Below are 22944 nucleotides of genomic sequence, written 5' to 3'. Positions count from 1 at the left end.
GTAATAGCGCAAATTTTTAAAATACTGCCATGCGCTCAACAATTTGAGCATCGGGCTTCTGCGCAGGGGGCAACCGGGTTTGCAGCCGAGTATCAAAAATGTAATTGCTTATGTATATATATATATATATATATATATATATATATATATATATATATATATATATATATATATATGATGTCTAAGTTACATATCTTGTGGCAGGATTTCGTCTAGTTGGGGGATAGCGGCGTTCTGGTTTCATTGTGCGCCTGCGCAGTCGATAGCGGTCAGGAGAAACAGACATCAAAGTGGCGGGAGTGACACTAAAAATATTTTGCTTTAAAATTCAATGTTTTATGTTTCGGTAGCCCACCCTGATGCCCGCAACGCTTTCTCTTGAGGTACTACTATGTCTTCGCCGCAATTCAAGAAAGCAGTACTGGGAGAAGTCCTCTTGTGAGAACGGCCTCGCAGTCAGGTCCATTCCCGCTATGAACACCGGACGAACGGGTCTCTCTTAGTCGTAGGGCTGGGACAGTGGTCTCAGCCTTACTGAGGGTTCTACAGTGCGGCTTCATGTGTCGCGAAATGGCAACTGCTGGCTTTTCACGTTCGCCGCCGGTGTGCCTCACTGTATGGATTTCGTTGTTTCCTTCGCAGAAGTGGCACAAATGCACCATGGGAGATCGCCAACAATTCGATGTATTTCCCAAAGTGCGTTCGAGAGCTTTAGCAAATAGCAAAAACTGATCTGCTGGGGAAAGAATATTTAACGAACATTCAGACTATAATCGAATACCGTAGTGGAGATATCCTAACGATTTCTTACATATCGGTGTAGCATTCCCGCGTGGTCATCTAGCACGGCCGTAGCGTTGGCTCGCAAACGCGATGAAGTATTTGGTCACATGATCTAGCAACGTTGTCGCAGCCACCACTGTCAGAGATATCAAACTTGGCGCTACAAACATGACTGGTGTCGCCTACGTTGCTTTAGTACAGTGACACCGCTCATTGCGAACACGCTGTAGCTAGCGATCGCAAAAAGCGATCTTGTGTGCGCTGTATACATTTCGTCACATGTATTGCCTGACAGGCGATTCAAAGCTAGCTGCAGCACATAAGTGTTTAAAATGAGGGTGAAATATAAGCAAATGATGTGCCTGACCACGCACCGGCCAAATTCTTAGGGGAGATTCGTGCGAAAACATCTTAGTTACCTTACGAATGGGACTGTCCACTCACAGGCATTCGTTACCTAGCGGCAAGCAGCAGTAAATTCTTCATTGCCGAACGACTTTGACCGTGTATGTAGCCTGAATTATGCCGGTAACTGCTCTTTGTCAGTTTTTTACTAAATGAACAAAAACTTTTAGCGACAAGACATACATGCACAAGATGATGCATGACAACTATGCGCCGAAAACCAACACCGCGAAACTGTAACACCAGGTGTTCTTGGAAGAAAGCAAAACAATTCACGCAATATTGCTAAATTCTGCTGGTAAAATACTGCCCAGAACCGGGCACACCCCACAAAGCACACCGGGTGGAGCAACCCACAGCGATACGGCGCTCTTGTGATCGCTGAGAGGTCGACGACGGGGAGCGCTGGGTCTCATGGTGGAGGTTGCTTGCTGAGAGTATCGTGTAACTTTCTCATTTCCTTGAGACGCACGAATGATCCGTAGAAGTAGCACTTCTTCGAGATGTCCGTCAGGTGCACGTTGAACATGAACCAAGAGAAGTTGGCCCGCCTGTCTTTCGCCGCCATGACGTACTCGACCTTGTCAAGGGTGGAGGGAGAAAGAACAGGTCCCGCAAAGTTACCATAATCAGCACGAGAACGGCCGCTCCGGCATTCGTGATTTAAGCTGCACATAGATATTGGAAGCGCCAAGGCACATTTTCGCAACACCGCTTATTGGACACATCGCCGGCATACTTCATAGTAACTATGACCTGTACGTGCATTTGCAATGGCGTTGTTTTGCCTACAGAGAAACTGAAGTGACAAATTTCACCAGTGCACTCACATCAGTGTTCAAAAAAGTTTAAGCATCCCTGATTCAGCTAAACTACGTGTTTTCGACCCGCTGAGATAGCCAATTCGTCACGGCGTTGCGTAAGTGACTTCAAGGTCGCGGTTTCGATCTTGACCGCGGCGGTCGCATTTTCATGGGGGCAAAATGCAAAAAGCGCCAATATTTTCTATTTCGCTGCACATTGAACAGTCCCAGGAAGTCTAAACTAATGCGAAGTGGCCAACGACGCCGTGCCTCATAATCATATCGTGGTTTTGGCATGTTAAGCCCCATACATCTTTTTGCATGCTCAGCACCCATACTCAGCTGAGATGATGTGTCCTAGTAAAGCAGCGATTAAGTGTGACTTTCTCTATAGCTGCAATGATTTGCCGAATACAATATTACAAAGCACAACCGTTAGAAGCATAGAGAAGCGAACAGAATTGCATTGTCGGACGTCCATCAATAAATATACAAGTGTTGAAATAAAAGTGTTTAATTTCAACTAAGCCACAGCCAGTCACACTAAAGCAAATTATATGGCAAGCGCAGGTCAGTATAATTGCATACAATAATTGATCTATGATACAAACATATACAAAGAAAAATATGAACAAGTATAAAAAATTGTAAATGTAACGCGAAACGAGGTATATGAAAAGCGATCCATGTCGCGTTATGCTGCTCTGTCCTGTACCCAAAATTTGAAAGAGCAGTCCAGACTGGACATGATAAAATCGGTTCCTGAAAAATTAGCATTGGGTGCGCATGAAAAAATTCCTAATGACCGCTACCAAGTGTCATGGGTTGGAAATTCTTCGAAGTGCCCAACGTTGAAACTAAAATTTGCTGCCGAAAACGACATAGTCATACAGCAAGAAAAATAGATGTCCAGATAGGAGTATTCATATTCCTGTATATGAAAAGAAAACGTGCTCCTCAGTGGTGCAACAAATTTTGCAAGCTATTTACCTGTAATATCAACGGTGACAAAAAAGCATTCAGCGTATGTTCAGAGATTCAGGACGGCCATACTGGATATCCACAATTTAAAAGAAGACGCCAGGTCTTGAACTATATTGAACAACAGTGATTGCAATAAGCAGAGAAATGTTATACAGTCTAAAGCGCAGTGTACAACTGTATGTACGCGAAGTCGAATGGTCCCCGAGTATGCGGCTTCAATCTTTTTAAAAATGACCCGGTGCATGCCCCCCCCCCCCCCCCAAAAAAAAAAAAGTTCGTTTTAACAAACAAATGCTCTTGATTACAGGCTAATAAACGGAAGTATTGTTCCCAGCCGTGAAATTAATGAAGAATCCATACTCGCGCTTCCTACATGGCGGCAAGGGGCGGAGCAGGGGGGGGGGGGGGGGGCGCACTTCCTTGCAGGAGGGCAGAATGTGTACGAAAGATTTTCCTTGAAAAACAGCCATCTTTCTCGTCGCGATTCTCGCAAGAAGTCATTTGTAGGTTAAATATATATAGAAAAGAAACAAGAAAACAAGATCGCAAACGAGGGTTCTCAAAAGAACCGTCAGCGCCGCAGATGAGAAACAAACACTTGAAGGCCGACCGCAATGAAATCCAACTTTTAATAAGTTTGTCAAGGAGGGACAGTAGATTTCAAATACATGCGTCAGCCACAGTCGTGAGGCCAACTACCAGACGAAATTTCTATTATAGTGTTCATGATTGCCCATGGCAGACGACAGCCAGGCGAAACACAGGGACAGCTAGAGGACACAAAAGATGTGACGCCACTTGCATAATGGTTTGCGACGATTCTTGGCTATTCTGCGAGTAATTGTCTTATGGGGCTGTCCACCATCGCGTGTACCTGGCTGTCCCAGTGCCTCTTATTTGAAATATCACAAATAACAGTGGAAATATAGCGACGCAGCACATGCTGAGCGTATGAGGCAGTGATAAGGCACGAGTTGTTCAAGGGGCATGGCTATGACGGTGAAATATTCTCATCTGTTTATTATAACTGAGGATAGAGGAGTAAATATTCTCGCACATGCAAAAACTAGGCTATAGGGGTATATTTTATTGGGAAGCTTAATTTTACGCCTTTCGGCCCAGGCGGCGTCAGTGGACGACATTACAGTGAGAATGGCGTGCAATTCGTAATACAAAGTAAATAGAAAAAAAATGAGCGTTGTCGTGAAGCCAGCAGTCTTGAGGCCATTGCCAGAAGTTTATATCGACTGGTGCAAGCAACCATTGTTCTGTGCAAAAATAATCAAACTAAAACAATTATAGTAGTAGGAACACTCATTTCAATTTACGACTTCATTGGCGCCAAACAACCTTGGCATCTGGCTTCATATTTTTATTGGGCAATAACAATGTGTTGAATAGCTGCTCAAAAAAAATGTGAGCAAAGTTATTTTTGTGACAGAATATCTCGATTTGTGGTGTGCGAAATTGATGCCACCAGGGCTCAGTGGTTGTAAAATTGAGATTGGGAGTAGCTCATTCGTTTTCTTTCATATGTTTCCCGACGCGTTTTCTATTATAAGAAGCCAATGAACACTGACACCAAGGACAACATAGGGGAAATTATTTGTGCTTAATAAATGAAATGAAGAAACGATAAACGTTTTCACATTGATTAAGCACAAGTAATGTCCCCTATTTTGTCCTTGGTGTCAGTGTTCGTTGGCTGCTTATAATATGACTAATAAAAATGACTCAGTTAACCCACTTTCTTCTCATTTCCGAGGCGTTTTCTAGAAGCATAGCGGACATTTTTGTTGTTCTTGCGGCGTGTTTACTTCTTCGGGACTGTTATATAGCAAACAATGTGATTATACCACATAGGACATTCTAGTGCATGTAAATTACTCACCAATAAGAACAAAGAAGACACATTGAACTCATACGCCCAACCTGTTCACTAGGTGAAAAAATAAACTGGAAATCGCTCCCAGAGGTTTCATCTGCGAATATCTGGAACTGAGCGCCTACTACAATTTCGAACAGTATGTCGCAGGAGCTGTAATAAGTTTCGTTTTATTTAGTACAATTAAGTTTCTTTTTGTTTGAACATTACAAGAAGCAACGTAACATTTGATGGAAATAAAATCCATCCTTTCCAGCCACTGCGATCTAAAGTCTAAGGAAGCTGTGCATTCTTATGCAGGCTCCCTCGTAGCAATCGCTACGATTGGCCCAATGTCTCATTTTCCCTTTATTAGTTCTTCAAAAGTGCATCACGAGTTTATTCACAACGTCTGAGGTTTGGTGGCGTCATTTCACACCCATATCCGAAATCTTGATAAAAGTTGTCAAATTCTTATTTTTTTGTATCATGCTTCTGACAGCTTTTACAGAAAAAAATGATATCTCAAGCAAAATAGTCTCCTCGTAAAGCACAAAACTTCAGGGCCGAAAAGGTTAGCTTTCCGGTTCTCAGCCGCCTCTCCCACCGGCAACCGGATAGCGTGTGTGACGTAGAGAAGTGCCGGGCCAATGTTGTGTCACTTGCTCCGAACGATTACGTAACCACGCGCGCACCGAGCGCGTCTCCGACTAACCGCCGAGACGGGTCCGTCAAACCAAGGCCACGCGTATGCGGCCACGCACGCCAATCACAAACAACGCAAGAAAGGCTATCGATATTTATCAATACTTCTGTTTGAACGCATTGGTTCATCTCCAAGTTCATCGACCACAAGGAGAGGGACACGTTCACACAAGCGCTTGTCTGTCCGTGTCTCCCTTCTTGTGGTCATCTGTTGGCGCTGTTACCCGTATGTTTCTATCGATATCATTACCTGTCGGTCTTTACAGACTGCTGTATGGTTCAACTGCGAAACTAAAATAAAAAAGAATTACCCATGAATTTTCTACCCACCAGCATACACTCAAAGCTTTTGGTGTCATGGCCCCTGTGATGAAGCTCCGTGGAGCTTCGTGGAGCTTTTTACAGTTTCAGTAAGGAAAGCGTGTACTTAGCCTGTAGGGAGTACATTCTAACGCAACCTCGAGCACTTGCTCGTAAAATTTGACGCTGAGCCTTCCGTTGTGACTGCAGCATAACAATGCAAGTATTCCGTACACGTCGCGAAATTTCCCCGCGGTTGGCCTTTAAACGACTGAGACCTACGCTGGGAGCGATCTTGCCGAAGCCATAGACCACGTGTCCATCAGCGCGTATTTTGTCTCCTTGCGGTTTTATATTTACCTTTAAGATGAATAAATAAATGCACAAATAAACAAATCAATAAATCAGCCAGAAACGTTTGTGCACACCTGCTGTGTAATATCAGCACAGCAAAAAATAAAGAAGCGCATGTTACCTTCTCCTTCAGCGTGTCCTCAATGTCGTATGAGTAAAACAGCGTTCTGTTTTGAGTATTGGTGATTCCGATTGGTGTGAGTTCGTTCTTCGGCGTGGTTTCGGCACTTTCGCACGTCTAGGAAGAAAAGAGAAAGCGAGTGAGGGAATTGGTCCACCTGAATGAATGCAACCGGGCGTTTATTTTTTATTTTTTTAATGGGAAGCCCTTGAATAGAGTTCAGTTTGCGGCCCGTGGTGTTCTTGCTCCTTTCTTTTTTGTAGCCCTCGTGTAAACGTTATGCCGGCCGTACCTGTCAATCTGCCTTGCCCTAATGTCGCATTGAGTTCTTTCAACGAGCCCTACAATGTCCGACGTATATCTGATTACGTTCTGTTCCTTTATTTCATACCTGTCATTGTCACAATGCACCAGACACCGTCACCTTCCTTTCTTTCTAATTTAGAAGCTCCTAAGGCGACCGTGCATCCAGTTGTTAACAGCTTTAGTTGTATCACATAACGCAATCAAGATTTTTCTTTAGACAGACTTTATCTTTGATTTTCGTTCATAATTGCAAATATTCGATATTCGAAGGTTGTCTTTGACGATTATTCTTATTGGATTCGATTCGAAAATTTCTCTATTCTAACACGCCTTTGAAGTGTTCTAGATCGAGCCCATTCATTCTTATCCATCGGCACTCACAGTCATATTTAGCGGCGGATATCAGGCATCCTTTGAACCGCAGGCGTGAGAGAATGCTTAAAGCAAGCAAATGGCGAGCTATATGATGTAACTTAATTACGTAAAGTAAGTAACTGGCCGATAAGTCCTCGCAGCTGGCTAACACTCCCACGATTAGGTAAGGCCACATGTTCGGTTACGGTGACATGCTTTACAAGAATAGCTGCTATGGTATGCCTTAATTCTTAGTCGATTTCATAACCTCCAGGGTCAGCAAAAAAGTGCTTTGGGAGAAGTTTACTAAAATATAAATCGATAGATCCGCCCTAACCCGAAATATTTTTAAGTCCAGGCTCGCAGACGACTAAGTAAAGGATTTCTTATTTCAGTCAATGTGCCGGCGCTGCACCAGATCGGGATGTAGCAGCTGGGACACGTGGTGGCACCGCCAGCTGCTCCGATTGGCTAAACTGCTATGATTTACGCAAGTCATGTTCTTCGGATTACCTATAAACCAGCACCGAGGTAAAGAAGTTTAACGAGCGTATGGGTAAGAAGGAAAAGGGTGGGTACGAAAGAATAGTACACGAGCTAGAAGTACTGAAAATCTACCTCTCTCCACTTCACCGCTAGGTTATGTCGCCGCCACAAAAAAGATAATACCACTTGAACCAGAGTCGTCAATGAAAAATATTTTTTTCTTCTCGAAGGAAAAGTGCTAGCGCCATATGTGCACATTTTCACCATCCAGCACCACACGGCTTACTGTGTATAAGATTACGCATGTTATCGCTTCCGTGCTTCATATTATGCGAAGGGGTGGTGACAAGTATTCAACCTTACCAAGGACAAACTGCGGCTAGGTAGCGGTAAAGGGTCAGGCATATTAGCCAATCTTACTATACACAATGGTAAAAAATAAGATATTTAAATTAAATTTTTCTGTTTTGCATGTCCAAAGCGAACATGGCAGCGTCTCCAAAAATTTCAGTGTGGGAGAGTACTATAGTAAAGTTCTTGTTTCACCGAAGTAAAGGTGCGCAAGAGATTTACGATGAAATGTTACCATCTGAGGGGCCAACGGCCCATCATTCTCTATCGCACCACCATAAACGTTCTATTGTCTCTATTAAAAACGGTCATTCCGGTGTTGAAAGTGGGAAACTCAATGGAAGGCCTGTTTCCGTCTTTTTGCCTACAAATGTGAAACCGATCCGTGACATGAGCATGGACGAGCACCCTATATCTACTAACAAAAAAGGAAATGTGTGCAGATATCGTTGGCTGTTTTGCAACATTTTGCAAAACAAGAAAATGGATATCCTGAATGAAAATGTAACTCGTGACGAGACATGAATACACTGTTGTGATCCCGAGACAAAGGAACCGTCTTAGGAATTGAGGCACAGGGATTCTCCCTGGTCGAAGAAGTCTCGTGGGTGAAGATTGGTGCAGAAGCAAATAGCAACAGATCTTGATGCGTTAGCATTAATATTGTACTTCAAGCACTTTCTGGGGGCTAATGTTCTGTATACGTTTGTATATTTTGATCTATGCATGTATGTTTGCATCTTTCTATCTACCCATTTTGCCGCCTACCTGTGTCACTACGTAGTCAGTGGTCGAATGGATAACGCATCGAGTGGCTGTGCTGCGGTAGCAGGGTTCGAAGCCTACCATCGGACCAACATGAATCACTGATCACGTGCCAATGTGTACATTCAGGCCGCTCTTCAAGGAACATCTGTAACGCCGACATTGGTTACTGTATGTAGAAGCGAGACTGGGTAGATATACCGCTATTTGAAGAAATTCTTTTACATCGATTTTCAGTACAGCGTATGCGCCACTCAGTCTGTGCTGTTCTATATGAACCTCTTTCATGCCAACTTGGATTCCTGGGTATGTAATAATCGGGCAATCGCTGGTCACAGCTTTATGTGCACACTTTCTTTAGGCGATGCTTCATGCTCATCATCACCCCTTCGTAGATGAAACTGCAACATTATTTAACATTCAGCGTTCTTTAATCGCCGTGATCGCCTGATGATCGAGGTAATATTATAACGTTGACGGGACATTGCGGGTAGCTTTGGCTTGGAGTACCCAATTAAATGCTGCTATATTTCAGCAACGACTTTGGCTGGGCTTCCATTGTACCTCGTTTTGCCGCTATCCGTCTGGGCTTCCGCCCACGCGGTAATATTAACGGTTATAACAGCCTCCAGCAGTGACAGTTTCCTCGCACCTACTGAAAATCACGTCATGAAGTATGCATAATTGAACACCGAACCCACTGCGATGGCCTCGTGCATCTTGCTTGCTCTCTCATAATTGTAAAAAACGCTCTTTTCTTTTTCTTGCCTTTTCTTGATGCCGTGTGTATACTCATCCGGCTTTAACAAGTGGTTACTTTTCCCACATTGCCGTGATGTCGCTAATCAACAACGTTCAAAGCATAGTAGAATGGGCCTGCTGAATGCTAACCGCTGAAACCTTTCGACCGATTTGCAAGTGATTAGGGCGATTCTTCCTTATATGCACTTACTTTATCGGTAAAGTCGTAGCGGTTTAGGTGCGGACGGCTCCGTTTTACAATAAGTTCGAAAAGACAGTTGATGGTGACAGCAACGTGCACGCATGCAGTCGGGGTGAATGTCTTCGCATTTCTTTTGCAAAATGCCTTTAGAAATCGAGTATAGCGAGCGCCGGCTTAGTTTGAAGAAACGGGATGGCGGGGGGGGGGGGGGGGGGGGGGGGATCATTAAGCATGCTCACAGCGCGTTTCCGCAAAAAGTGCGTCTCACACGTTATTTATCTAAAGATGGGATACACTCGCTAATAACGCCTCCACCTCTTCATTCTTTGTCAGACCTAAGTCATTACAGCCACTTCCTTACTTTATGGATCCGTGAACGTTCGGCAGACAGCCGTGATGCAGACAAGGCAAGTTCAAGGTAACTCAATTTGCTCACCGCACTACTTAATTTATTTTTGAGAAAGCAGCATTGTTTCTTCTTAAGGCGGACGTCTCCGTTGCTTTAAAATGGGATGTAGTATTTCTTATAGGAGGCTCACTTGCTGTTGGTCCCCGAGGATAAAGCTGTTGCACTTCTGGTAGAGGGCATCGGTCGCATTGACGTATTTGTTCGTCATGTTGTAGATGAGGATGGAGATTTGGAACGAGAACGCCACAACAACGTTGCTCGAAATCGGGAATTTGTTGGTGGCCAGCGGCAAAGCTTTTTCCTGCATAGGTTGCAGATGAAGAAGTGAAAGGAGGAAAGCGAAAGGGCAACACTCTTACTAAGGCGAAAGCCCTTGGCGTCTATGTTGGCGGTGCCCTTGTCCGCGGAACTGGGCCGTGACCAAAAATGGCAAACGCCGCAAAGAGTAAAAGCAAGTAAAAAAAATTGCTCAGATGGACGTCACGTTCCTCAGGAGATTCCTGTAAACAAAGTAAATTAGTGGCTTTCAAAAGAAAAAAATCGTTAAGTATGGACAGCTGGGCTAGTTGGTTATGATTAGCATTATGAAACATTGTTCCAGCGCACATTTGGACAAGGACGAGGAGAGAAAGACAACACGAACGCCGGACTTCAACTGAACTTTATTCATGGAAATTTCCATGAATAGTCCATATAAGTCCATATAAGTCCATAAAAGTCCATATAAGTCCATATAGGTCATCCATATAGGTGTTTTAACCCCTCCTGGTACATCAATACTTTCAACTCGTTTAAGATCATTTGCCCATGGTCCGGCATAAAAGTGGCATCTATACAGAGGAACAGGTAACACCACATCATACAGGTCGTTACAATGTTTCTCCCGCGACACAGTTCAATGGTAGGCCAATGAAAAACGAGCCTGCAGGAAAGAACACGAAAGGTAGACCTCTTTTATGTATCCGCCGAGGCCCCCCGGCATACGTTCGCACTTGACTACTAAACTAGGCAATGGTCTTCCCAGTCTAATTTGACCAACAGCCCGGAGAAACGTGTCTCATACATCTCGAAGAAACATGAATCTGTTCACTAGCTGTCGTATGTAGAGGTGCGACAAACCCAATCCCCCGTAGCGCACACGACGAAATATGTTGGTTCGCCATTTGCGCTCCGACGTAGATCCCCAAATGAAAACGGCGAAAACTCTACGCACCTTTTGCACATTCACACGTGAACAATGAATTACTTGCATTATATACCAGAATTTTCATATTAAAAACAAATTGCACATCGTTGCTCTCGCAAACAGAAGTCAGCAATAAAAGCACTCGAGGTTGTCTGCTTTGTCACGCACTTCAGCGACTCTGCGCCGCCAGAAAGACTCGCTATCCTTATAATTTTCCATCGGCCCTCCCAAATACGTTGGCGGAGTCGTATCCCACCTTATATTGCAGAAAATGTTTCTGGACGGTGGCCAGTATCCGCGCCGAAATCCTAAACGTTTTCCCCGGTTGATTCCACTGCCACTAACCTCACAAAAATCTTTCACAACTATTTTAGCGTTGAGGATGCTTTCATGATAAGCACAAATGAAGTGCTATGTCGTCTGCATATGCAAGCAGACGTACTTCCGCTGCATGGAGACGAAATCCTCGTGTGCTAGTGCTATTGATGATGCTCAAACAAAAAGATTCAATGTACGCTGAGAAAAAGCAATGGCTACAGAGGGCAACCCTAACGCACCCATCATTCCACTTTGACGCGCGCGCCTACCACCTTATTTCCTATCGAACGTGTCTTGCAGCCTCTGTATGCCTTGGCGACACCCTCTCTTACAACGCATCCTAAGTTCACGTGTTCTAGCACTGCCAACAATATGTCGCGAGGTACTCTATCCAACGCCTTTTCGAAATCTAGCTGTAGCGTTGCCATGCTGTCAGAATTAGCATCAAACGATCCAGAACAGAACGACCTTTATATGTATATGTAACTATTGATCGACCTTTTATGCCATAAGTTTGATGTTCACCGACTAATGCTTGAATTACAGTTTGCCTCCTCTTAGCAAGAATTTTCATGAATATTTTGTACTCTATGTTTGTGAGTGATATCGGCACATACACGGTAACTTAGGTGAGTATATCCTTATCTTTAGCCTTAGGTATAAGAACAGTGTGTGATGTAAGCAATGATGGTGGGAGGACCAGCATACCAAAAGCCTCGTTAAAGAGTGAAGCTAAGACTACAGCTACTTTATCCTTTAGAACCTTATATTATGGAGCTTATAGAACGAATCAAGGCCCAGTGCGCTCACCGCATACTCGTGGCGTGAGAAAGATAAAATGATACTTTAAGGCGTCTACTTTGACTTCAGTACACGAATATAAGGAACTGTGGTATTCATAAAACGCTCTTTGGATGCGTTCCTTTTCTGTGAGCGCAGCGTTTTTCCCCCTCTACTTTTGCGGTTTCGTTCAGGTGCGTGCGACTTTTTTCCAGTCCTCGTGCGCGCTTGCTAGGAAACTCTCCGCCCATGAAGCGGTCGCACCGAGCTCTGATACTGCGCCTTCGTATTTCTCCTCATTTATAATTTATAATTTCTGCTTTATGGAACGCATGTCTTCTTTAAAAGTTCGAGGCTGACTGCACTCTTCTGAAACGAATGCGCTTAGGTTAGCGCAGAGAACATTTTCTACAATTTCATGTGCGTTATGGCGCCTGACCTTTCAGTGGCTTTGAATTTCACTTGCTTAAACACCTTTCAGTGTTCCCCTACCATTTTATGATACCTTTTGTCAAATTTTACGATTGCCTCCATGACGTAGCTTGTAAAAACATCGTCCTTTGAAAGATCATCGTTTAGTTTCAAATTTTCACCAAACAAATCTACACTTTTTATCTTTTATTTTCCCGACACGAAATGTTACGAGACAGTGATCGCTGAATGACACTAGTTGAACCCGATACTATCTGATCAACGGTACTAATTGTGCAGATAAATAGGCGCGATCCTACCGCGCGAGACTATGACCTCGAGAATGGGTAAAACGAATATCAGTACCAAACCCACAACATTCCCCGACGTCTTCCAAACAATGCTGAATGGTGAGATTATTTAAGGAAAGAACACTGACACCCCTATAAGGAGTCGAGCCGGTTTTGTCGTTTGCCATGCATACGCAGTTGAAGACACCAATCAGAATTACAAATATACCCTTTACACAGTAGTTACTGACAGTTTCAAACATGTGTTTCCTCTGTTCTGCATTTGAATATGCATAAACACATATTATGCGCCAATAGCATTTAAATATTTTAACTTCACAAGCTATGAAATGGGCGAGATTACATGTCACTTTTTCTAGAGCTGCACCCAATGTTCTACGTATCATCAACGCACACCCTGCCGACTTGCCCACTGCGTGACAGACACTTACAGCGTACACCTATTCGTGAAGAGTCGCACCATACTTTCCGTCTGTTCATGACCCTCTATATTAGTTTCTTGAATTGCTACAACGTCCGAGTCTTTTTTCGGTAATTAACCTGTAACGCTGATTTTGCCTCCTCCTTGAGGCCAGCCCTCTGATGTTTAATGTCACCACAAACATGTGCTTTTCAAAGGTAGCCATTTTTAGTTGTGTTATTGTTACGAGACAAACCGTATGGTGCCCATCTTAACATGCACGCTGACATCCCGCCTGGTCCTCATGAAACAGTCTTTACGACTTCTAAGTGTCTCAGTGGGGAAGGGACGACGAGCGTTCCGTTCTGTAGACACGGTGTTTTTTCCCATCGACGAGCCATCAATTCCGGCTGGCTAGTGCTTGCGTCATTGGGCGGCGCGCATGACGGTGCGGAGGCGGGGGAACCGCGTCACGAGTGTACAAAATGAGTGCGTTGATGAAGTCATGAGGTCCACAAACGGTGCGATGCTTTCGCACTCCCCCCACGTAAGCACTCTTAAGTGTCTGCCATTTTTTTTTATTTCACTTGGCAGAATACAAGGTTTATTAATCCCAGAACAAAATAAAGCATTATGTCCAACCTCCCTTTCTATTATTTCGTGTCATAGAATGGGTGCTGACACGTCTGGATGAGGCGCAGTTTCAGTGTATCTCCTCGCATTTCGGTCGTTTGGGGTAGGTAATGTTTTGGAAATTTGACATGACCAGTGTCTTTTTTTCTCAGAGCGGTGTAATGCCTTTTTTTGTGTGTGGTTACAGGTGAATGATTACCTATGTAGACCCTAGTAGACGATGTCAAATATCATGAAGTGACATCTTAGTGACACGGGAATGTTCAGGGAGGCTTCTCTCTGTACCCGTCTTTCGCCAATGTGCCTTGCTCGAGAACGGAGCCTCGTCTTACAGAAAGTGTGGTCGATTTGGCGCAGCAGAGGTGCACTCTTCCATTACAGTTTAACCTAAAAGAATTCCCCCGTTTGTTCTATGTGCTATGTGTTGATCAACACCAGCTGCCACCGGTTTGCTTCCCCCAGCCAGTGGCAAACTTCCGATCGTGTGTATACAGCGGCAGGCGGTGAGGGGCTGGCCCACCATGTATGTGGCCCCTCCCCCCATAAATAAAACCGTTTGTGTACCATGAATACGTCACATAAAAAGACGTGCGCCAACATCCACTTGACCTGCCCCCGTCCCCTGATTGAGTACGTCTTTGCAATTGCATCTTCCTAATCACGTTGTTTACGTTGCCATTTAATCTACAGTATTAGTGTATGTATCCCCCTTATCCTTTCTGTAGGTATGATTTCACTTTAACGACATCGCACGACTCTCACCGCGTCATCAACTGGAACTAACCGGCGCCATAGCACATTCATCCAAAAATGCTGCATTACCCTAGTTACAACGTGTTATAAAAGTTACATAAAGAAAGATAGGGCGCCTCACAAAGGCTGACCTACATTTCGATACGTGGATCTTTGTAAAATTACAACGTGTAGTGTAATATTGCAGCTCCAATTTTTATTGGGAGTACCTCCATTTGGCCATGTTCACCGTTAAGCGACGTGATCCGACTCTCACGCATCTAGATACCTTCTAACGAACTGGACGGTTTATCATTATGGTTAACACCACATTACATTATAACTATGACCTGTAGCGTTCCACGGTGTCTTAGGACAATATTTCTGGTTAGCGCGAAATCGCCTAACCGTGCACTCACGAATGTGACAGGATATTTGCTGGTGCTCCTCAAGGCCGTGGGTGGCATTGCGATGCAGTCCTGCGTACTGGGCACGGTCAAGACACAGGTGATGATGACCAGGATGTCCCTCCTGAATGCAGAGCGGAGTTGCGAAAAGGCCACAAGGACAATTGAAACTGCCGCGAACAAAACAAGAAAAAAATTCCCAGCATCGCACTACGCATGCAACAGTGCAGGGGAGGCTTGTGCGTTAGAGATAGGAATTGCAAACGGCACCAGGAATCATTAAAGACAACCAGGGAGACAATGTGATGTTCACGAAGAACTATTAACAACCGAAAGACCACTTATCGAGCAGGGAGAATAAATGCGGGCTCACAAAAAATAAATTGACGGCAATCATCATCACAAAATCCCAAAGAAAGGAAAAAGCCACAACTAAATTATGTTCAGGTGAGGCATTGATACACGGAAGATATCCGTCCTGATAACATAATCGAACACACGCTGGCCCAAGGATGATTCAACGGTTCATTCTATACTGTTTCCATACTTTACCTTTTCAGCCGATGAACGTATTTGCACAGATTGCTAGTGTATTGTTTGTTTTTTTTCGACACAGATGCTCAACCAAAGTTTCTGCAATATGTGCCAAGATGTGGAGATATTTTGTTTCTGTATTGTGAGCGTGTTCTTTTAATCAGTCGTTGCAGCACTGCCTGAACACATGCCGCGCCGGCAGACAATGAAATAGCGGACTTTGAACATCAGAAGCGCTAACGAACGCGGACACAAGGAAAACACATATAGACTCGACGGGCGCTAAACACGAACTGAAGGCTTAATGACGAAAAAAGAAGAGCGACATACATACTTGCTTAGAAACCTTCAAAAAGAAGCAGAAGGCAAAGTTGTCACTCTGCGAACTTCCAGAGCCGCTTGAGATACGCCCTTTTATTTTGCATGCAAGACCCGCGAAGGTGTGCTCACACATTCGTCAGTTTCGTTGCTAACGCACAAGGCCTCCAATAATTATCTATCTTACCGCGTCGCAAAGCTGCACAGGACACGAGTCCCCTGAAAGCTCGAGAAATATTGGAGGCCTCGTGCGTAAGCAACGAAACTGATAAATGCGTGAGCAAACCTTCGCTGGCCTTGTATGCAAAATAACATGGCGTACCTCAAGCGGCTCTGTAATTTTGCAGAGTGAGAACTGTGCCTTCTGCTTCTTTCTGTAGGCTTCTGCTTAAGTATGTATGTTTCTGTTGTTTTGTTTTCTTTTTTTTTTCTCATTAAACCTTCATTTGACGTCAAGCGCCCGTCCAGTATACACGTATGTGTCTTCTTTGTGTTCGCATTCCTTAGCGTTTCTTATGGCGTACAATTCCGCTATAACCAACTAACCCAAACTTCTGCGATGAAATAGAGCAGCGCCTTTTCTTTACGTCCAACAAAGCTGTCGAAGTGCTGCATCACGGACTGAGGATTTGCCCCTTTTCCGTATTTGTTACCCTCTACAGATTGGCAAGTATTTACACGTCGGAAAAACCACCCTGACGCCGGCACTTCTACTCACGGTATTCTTAATGAACTGCGTAGATTTAAGCAATAACACACTGACCTCCTTTTTTTACCGTTATACTCTGCAGCACAGTCAAAGGTTACAAGTTTCCTGAGCTTCCTAAGATTTCCTGTAACAGCAGGTATAATGATCCGTGGGTACATAGCCTCGGGTAGGCGACTGGCTTGCTCGTAAGAACTGCCTTGCAGTTAGTGAGCACTGGAGTTGAGATCCTCGAAATTCAACTCTTGTCAACTCCTGAGAATGCTGAGAATAGAACTATTCCGACTTTGGAGTGGCTGAATGAAACGATTCCGTCTCTCTAGTTCCACTAAATATCTTTCTCTATATTTATCTACTATGTACGGTTTTCCGTCTGCTAACGCAAAACGTACTTTTCAATACCTAATTGTGCACAAGTAATGTAACCTACCATTTCCCGCACAACAACATACATGACCGGTTATCTTTACACAACGCTGTTTCCTGTAATCTTTATAATATATAATGTTTTAAGCGCTACATGCATGCGTTAGCTCAGCTAACGTATCCTCCCAATGAGAGTGGTTCCCTTACTGTCAAAATGGAACCTAGCAAGCCGGACCTTGGCTCTACAACTAGCTGTTACCAGTGCCGAGGCTTTGAGCTGGGAAACTTACGGATTCGCCGTGTACACCACATCCTCTAATGTCGACCAGGACTTGTCCTCGTGGTAGTCAAAGAAGCCTACTCCCAAAATAATCCTTGCCTTTGTTCCCGCCGCAAGCTTGTGTAGTTTCTGGAACAAACAAAAATGCAGTAACCGGTTATTAGCATCGGTAAGTATCGTTCTTCAAAAATATTCTAAGCCACAGATGGTGATGGATCGAAGCCTGTCTCTGGTATAGGACGGCACATAATATAAGCAGAAACGATGCGTCTATGGCACCAATGAAATCATTCTCTCGATTGAAGGCTCCTTGGCTAGCGACACCGTAGCTAGCGACACCGAGAGCCCTGCGACAGAGCAGGACGACAACTACTGCTAGGATGGAGAATTCCAACAACAGGAAAGAACGACATCCTTTACAAGGATCAAGACATCCAACAACAAATCAGGATGACATCCTCTGGTAAGAAAGAGAATTCCAACAACAGGACAGAACAACATCCTTTACTAGGATGAAGGCTTCCAGCAACAAAGCAGAATAACATCCTCTGCTAGGATGGAGAATTCCAGCAACAGGGCAGAAAGAGATCCCTTACTAGGACCAAGACTTCCAACAACAAATCAGAATGACATCCTCTGCTAAGAAAGAGAATTCCAACAACAAGACAGAACGACATCCGTTACTAGTATCAAGACTTGCAACAGCAAATCAGGATGATGTTCTCTCCAAAGAAAGAGAATTCCAACAACAAGGAAGAACGACATCCTTTACTAGGATCAAGACTTCCAACAACAACGCAGAATCGCATCCTCTGCTAGGATGGAGAATTCCAACAACAGGACACAATGACATCCTTTACTAGGATCAAGACTTCCAACAACAAAACATGATGACATCCTCTGTTAAGAAAGCGAATTCCAACAACAGGGCAGAACGACATCTTTTACTAGTATCAAGACTTGCAACAACAATTCAGGATGACGTTCTCTCCAAAGAAAGAGAATTCCAACAACAAGGCAGAACGACATCCTTTACTAGGATCAAGGCTTCCAACAACAACGCAGAATCGCATCCTCTGCTAGGATGGAGAATTCCAACAACAGGAACGAACCACATCCTTTACTAGGATCAAAACTTCCAACAACAAAGCAGGACCACATCCTCTGCTAAGAAAGAGAAATCCAATGACCGAGCAGGTGGACATACAGTGCTAGGATCGAGAATTGCAACCTCAGAGCAGGACGACATCCTCTGCTAGAATCGTGACCATCTCGATAATTGCAGAGACGGAGAGTTTGGAACCAAAGTGAACCAAGGGAACAGGTGAACGGAGGGCGGCTGACAAAAGCCACATGACGTGTGGTTAAGCTTAACTACAAGTAACGATTTTCTGGCTAGTTAGGTGAAGCTCTCTCACATAGACTGGTGCTCTTGCAAAACCAGTTAGCTGCAAGATAGCTAACCGATTGGCAATATACTACTGCCGCGGAATTTTTACCTGCGCACAAACTTAAAATTGGCTTAATGGATTTGTACCAAGCGGCCCTAAAACGACAATCTGTGTGGCTCATCGCGAGTGGTACCCAGACTTCACCAGAAGATTAAAAAAAGAGTTCGCCATTTCCATTGTCTGATAAAGGTGCATTTTCAAAGAGAAAATTTTAATTTATGGTGGGCGTTTCCTCCATATAAACTTCGAGCTTTCTCTGTCCGCTTTAGTCATGCCGAATCCACGCTGGTTTATTCTAAAAACGAAACGCCCGCCGTTTTTGGTTGCATAAAAAAAATAAAGCTTTGTTAAAGAGAGAGAATGTAAAATGAACAGACACCGCACATACAGACGGGAACAAGCGACAGCAGAACCAAAATCCCCAAAAACAAGAGGTGAGGCGTGCAGACGGGACACAAGAGTAGAGAAGTGGACAACACGAACGCAGGCGAACGACGGCGTTCGTGTTGTCCACTTCTCTACTCTTGTGTCTCCTGTCTGCACGCCTCACCTCTTTTTTTTGCATTATGAATCCTTACCAACTAGCTCAGCTTTCTGTCGTTCTAAGCAGAACCAAGGGCCCAAAGCCGAAAATAAATAAAATTCTGATGCGGCTTCCAGATCTCATTCTTGATGAAGAAGTCGGAGGGACCCCGACACTGTGTTAATTTACGGTAAACCTTCCTCGATGGCGAATGTTCGATTTGCATAACTTTATGTGCGCCCCAATCAGACCAACTGCAGTCGAACTTATAGCGAATTACTGAAGTACTATAGCGCCAAACAGACGACACAAGAAAAAGAGACACGGACGAGCGCTCGTCCGTGTCTCTTCTTCTTGTGTCGTCTGTTTGGCGCTATAGTACTTCAGTAAATATGCACCAACTAGCCCAACAAAAAGTTCTGCTGGATTATAGCGAATTGTTTGCCCACCTTGTGCACAGCCGCCATATCGCCAAAAACGTGGCGGGACCGTGAACTTGAAACAAATTCCGCTTCATTACATGCCACTCTTACCATCAACCGTTCTAACTTCACCTAGATAGCGCAAGGCCAGTTCCCTCTCATCCACGAAGTCGTGCGACTGGCTCAAAATTTCGATTACCAAGGCTGGTGTGACGAAAGCCGTGACGTCAAAACTGTGACGTAACCGCGTTCGTCACCACGGTGACGTCACAGTTTCGTCGTCAACGGTTTCGTCACGCAAGCCTTGGCAATCGAAATTTTGGGCCAGGTAGCACGGACGTCGTAGGTCGGAGCGAGCAAGCCTCGTGCTATCTAGGTGAGGTTGACCATTAACAGCCGGCTCGTATCTCATTGATAAATGCCGGAGGAGTGTCCCTCTCACCCCTGACGAAGCGCGATAAGAAACTGCGAAAAGGCGCACGTGACCTCCGCAACACCCATGCTGGTCACGCTTGCGCGGAGCGCCGTCAGTTTGCTAATTCGCGGCACCCGCTGGTACTGGCGTTCCTGCATCCACGCGCTACGCGACGCCGAGCGATGGGCGCGACACGCCACCTGCGGCCAGTGTTTGGGATGTTTTTTTTTTTGTTTTGTTTTGTTTTGCAGATTTCTCAGCAAGAACGTCAGGCCGCGATTTTGTAGCAATGCCTCTTCCGATACCGTTTCCTGTCGCGCTTAGCCAGTGATCATATCGATGCTCCGCCCACGTTATCACTGGGATAGGCCAGCCGAGAACGGCGGATGAAAGAGTGGCATATAATCGAGCGGAGAGCGCGGCTGCAACATGGCAGCCTCGGGGGTTGCGCTACTGCGGGTCGATTACTCTTTTGGGATACAACCACTTTGGCGATATTTCGCTTGACAAGGCTTCATAAAAGTGTTTTAAATGCGTGCCAGTTAAAAATGTTTTTCAAGGCACGAAAGAAGCACGCGCATTTGGGCAAGGTTTCTGGCCAGTCGCGCGGCAATTCTTACGTCTAAGCGCGAGCTTCTCTCTCGCTTGGAAAAACAATCTTATGCAGCACGCTTTGAGCAAGAGAAAGCTGTATCGGCAGTTTTTCATGTTGCTCTGCAATTTTCTCTGTGGCACTCGTAACCTAACTATAATGTTGCATAAGTCGAATAATTAATTAGGACTTATTATTTAATTCGGCAGAATGTCAAAGAGAATCCGAGTACCTGCAAACGACGGCAAAACAGATTACCATGGTTCTGTCCCGCTACGTGGCATCGGCATATTTTTAATCTTTGGCTCAAGCTACCCAGGACATCCAATGTGAATTGAATTATGGGGCTTTACGTGCCAAAACCACTTTCTGATTATGAGGCACGCCGTAGTGGAGGACTCCGGAAATTTCTACTACCTGGGGTTTTTTCCGTGCACCTGGGGTTTTTTAAGCACACGGGTGTTTTCGCATTTCGCCCCCATCGAAATGCGGCCGCCGTGGCCGGGATTCGATCCCGCGACCTCATGTTCAGGAGCCCAACACCATAGCATCTGAGCAACCACGGCAGGTCCACCCAATGTGAGTATATATATATATATATATATATATATATATATATATATATATATATATATATATATATATATATATCTAGGACGTGATCATTTTTCTTTCATGGAATTTTTATACATCGCCTGCGGCAGACAGCTTAATTCTTGTCCTTAAGCTGGTTTATTAAGAGGCGGACATTATTCATTACTAGCACGCGAAATCGAAACCCATGTTGAAATAAGTACCAAAAAATTCACTACTTGAGGTATTACGAAATAACTTTACGGCGTATTGCAATGTACGAATTCTATGCGATCAGCTCGTAAGGCGTGTACACTTGAAATGAATTATCAGGACGACAACGGTTTCGAGATATTTCCCATAGTGTAGAACGAACTACATGGGCGTTGCAGTTACTTTCGTGCTTCAATGCATAAACGACACTTTTCTTTACAAAAAGAAAGTTAATGGAACAGCAATGCATTTTTACGGCAAGTTTCATGGCGCGCATCTCAACACTGGCGTCATCCTTTAAATTCTAGTAATTTATTCTGAGTGGACATGCCTTGAATTCTCAGCGTCCACAATTCGTCAGTTGCAATTTGTGTCCCCAAGTAATGAATACGAAAAATAATGAGTGGCCTTTTGTTAATTTGTTGAATATGTGTTTCCATTTCTCGTGCAAGATATAACCGCCTTCGAATAATCCATATCAAGGAATAGAATTACGTTATCTGCAACATGCTAGCTTTAAACACTCCATACAACTTAAAATTGATCGCCCTGTAACAAGCACAAACACACACACAAACATACATACATACATACATACACACATACATACATAATACATACATACATACATACATACATACATACATACATACATACATACATACATACATACATACATACATACATACATACATACATACATACATACATACATACATACATACATACATACATACATACATACATACACACACGCTGTTCTGAGCTCCTTCATGCTGTATAGACCTCTACAAAGTGAACGGCTTCCCCACTAAACACACACTTATCTCAGCTTCGACACCCAAACAGTTAACGCATCAATAAGAGATATTTCATACCTTCAGAACATTTTCCGCGTTGGCAGCATAGCCGAGGACCGTGAAGGGCTTGCCGTACAAATTGAGGATGCCCAAATGCATGACGTTCCACTTCCGTAAGGCGACAACGTCCCTCCATAGCTCGGTCGTCAACTTCGCCGGCGTGATGAAGCTGCAAGTAGAGAAAGCGCTCAAGTCACCACATATCTCCAAGTCACCGCATGAGGAGAACTGTGAATTTCGATTGGCCTTTCTCTGCACGCTCACGTGCACTTTTTTTTTTGTATCTGACCTCGAAACTGTAATAATGTATTCTAAGCAGTAGTGGCATTTCCCATAGTAGTTGAGTTACGCAGTAGGCTATTTTTAGGAAAAAAGGAATAATTCGCCTCAACAGCTAGCCTGATACAATTGTATGGAGAGATGTATTGAATGCGGTAACATAGGCTATACCATTTCAGCGGCGATAGCCCTTTCATTACGTACCTGCACACACATTCAACCTGGCCATGTGGCCTGGAATCTGTACAAACGTAACCTATGTTGTTGGCCATTCGTTCCAATAGTACAATTATATAAAATT

The 22944-nt window shown here is 44.2% G+C and overlaps 1 protein-coding gene across 1 annotated transcript; it reads right to left on the bottom strand.

The window, feature by feature from the left end:
- Positions 1-1345: 1345 nt before the first annotated feature.
- On the bottom strand, positions 1346-22523 carry LOC129385468 (uncharacterized). The gene is made up of 6 exons (XM_055072100.1): positions 22383-22523; positions 17326-17444; positions 15124-15235; positions 10064-10234; positions 6320-6436; positions 1346-1768 (listed from the first exon to the last, which is right to left on the bottom strand). Exons 1-6 carry the CDS (start codon positions 22461-22463, stop codon positions 1601-1603), a joined length of 768 nt encoding a protein of 255 aa, XP_054928075.1. The 5' UTR covers positions 22464-22523; the 3' UTR covers positions 1346-1600.
- Positions 22524-22944: the final 421 nt, after the last annotated feature.

The sequence above is a fragment of the Dermacentor andersoni genome, chromosome 7, assembly GCF_023375885.2.
Source record: "Dermacentor andersoni chromosome 7, qqDerAnde1_hic_scaffold, whole genome shotgun sequence".
Taxonomy (NCBI): Eukaryota; Metazoa; Arthropoda; class Arachnida; order Ixodida; family Ixodidae; genus Dermacentor; species Dermacentor andersoni.
This window is presented reverse-complemented; position numbering and strand designations above follow the sequence as displayed.

Excerpts from the sequence above, each read along its gene's own strand:
- LOC129385468 (XM_055072100.1), bottom strand. The coding sequence starts at position 22,463 with ATGCATTTGGGCATCCTCAATTTGTACGGCAAGCCCTTCACGGTCCTC. Across the intron at positions 17,445-22,382 it reads ACGCGGAAAATGTTCTGAAG|AAACTACACAAGCTTGCGGC; the intron begins GTATGAAATATC and ends TGTTTGTTCCAG. Across the intron at positions 10,235-15,123 it reads GCAAATATCCTGTCACATTC|GAAAAAGCTTTGCCGCTGGC; the intron begins GTGAGTGCACGG and ends CAACCTATGCAG.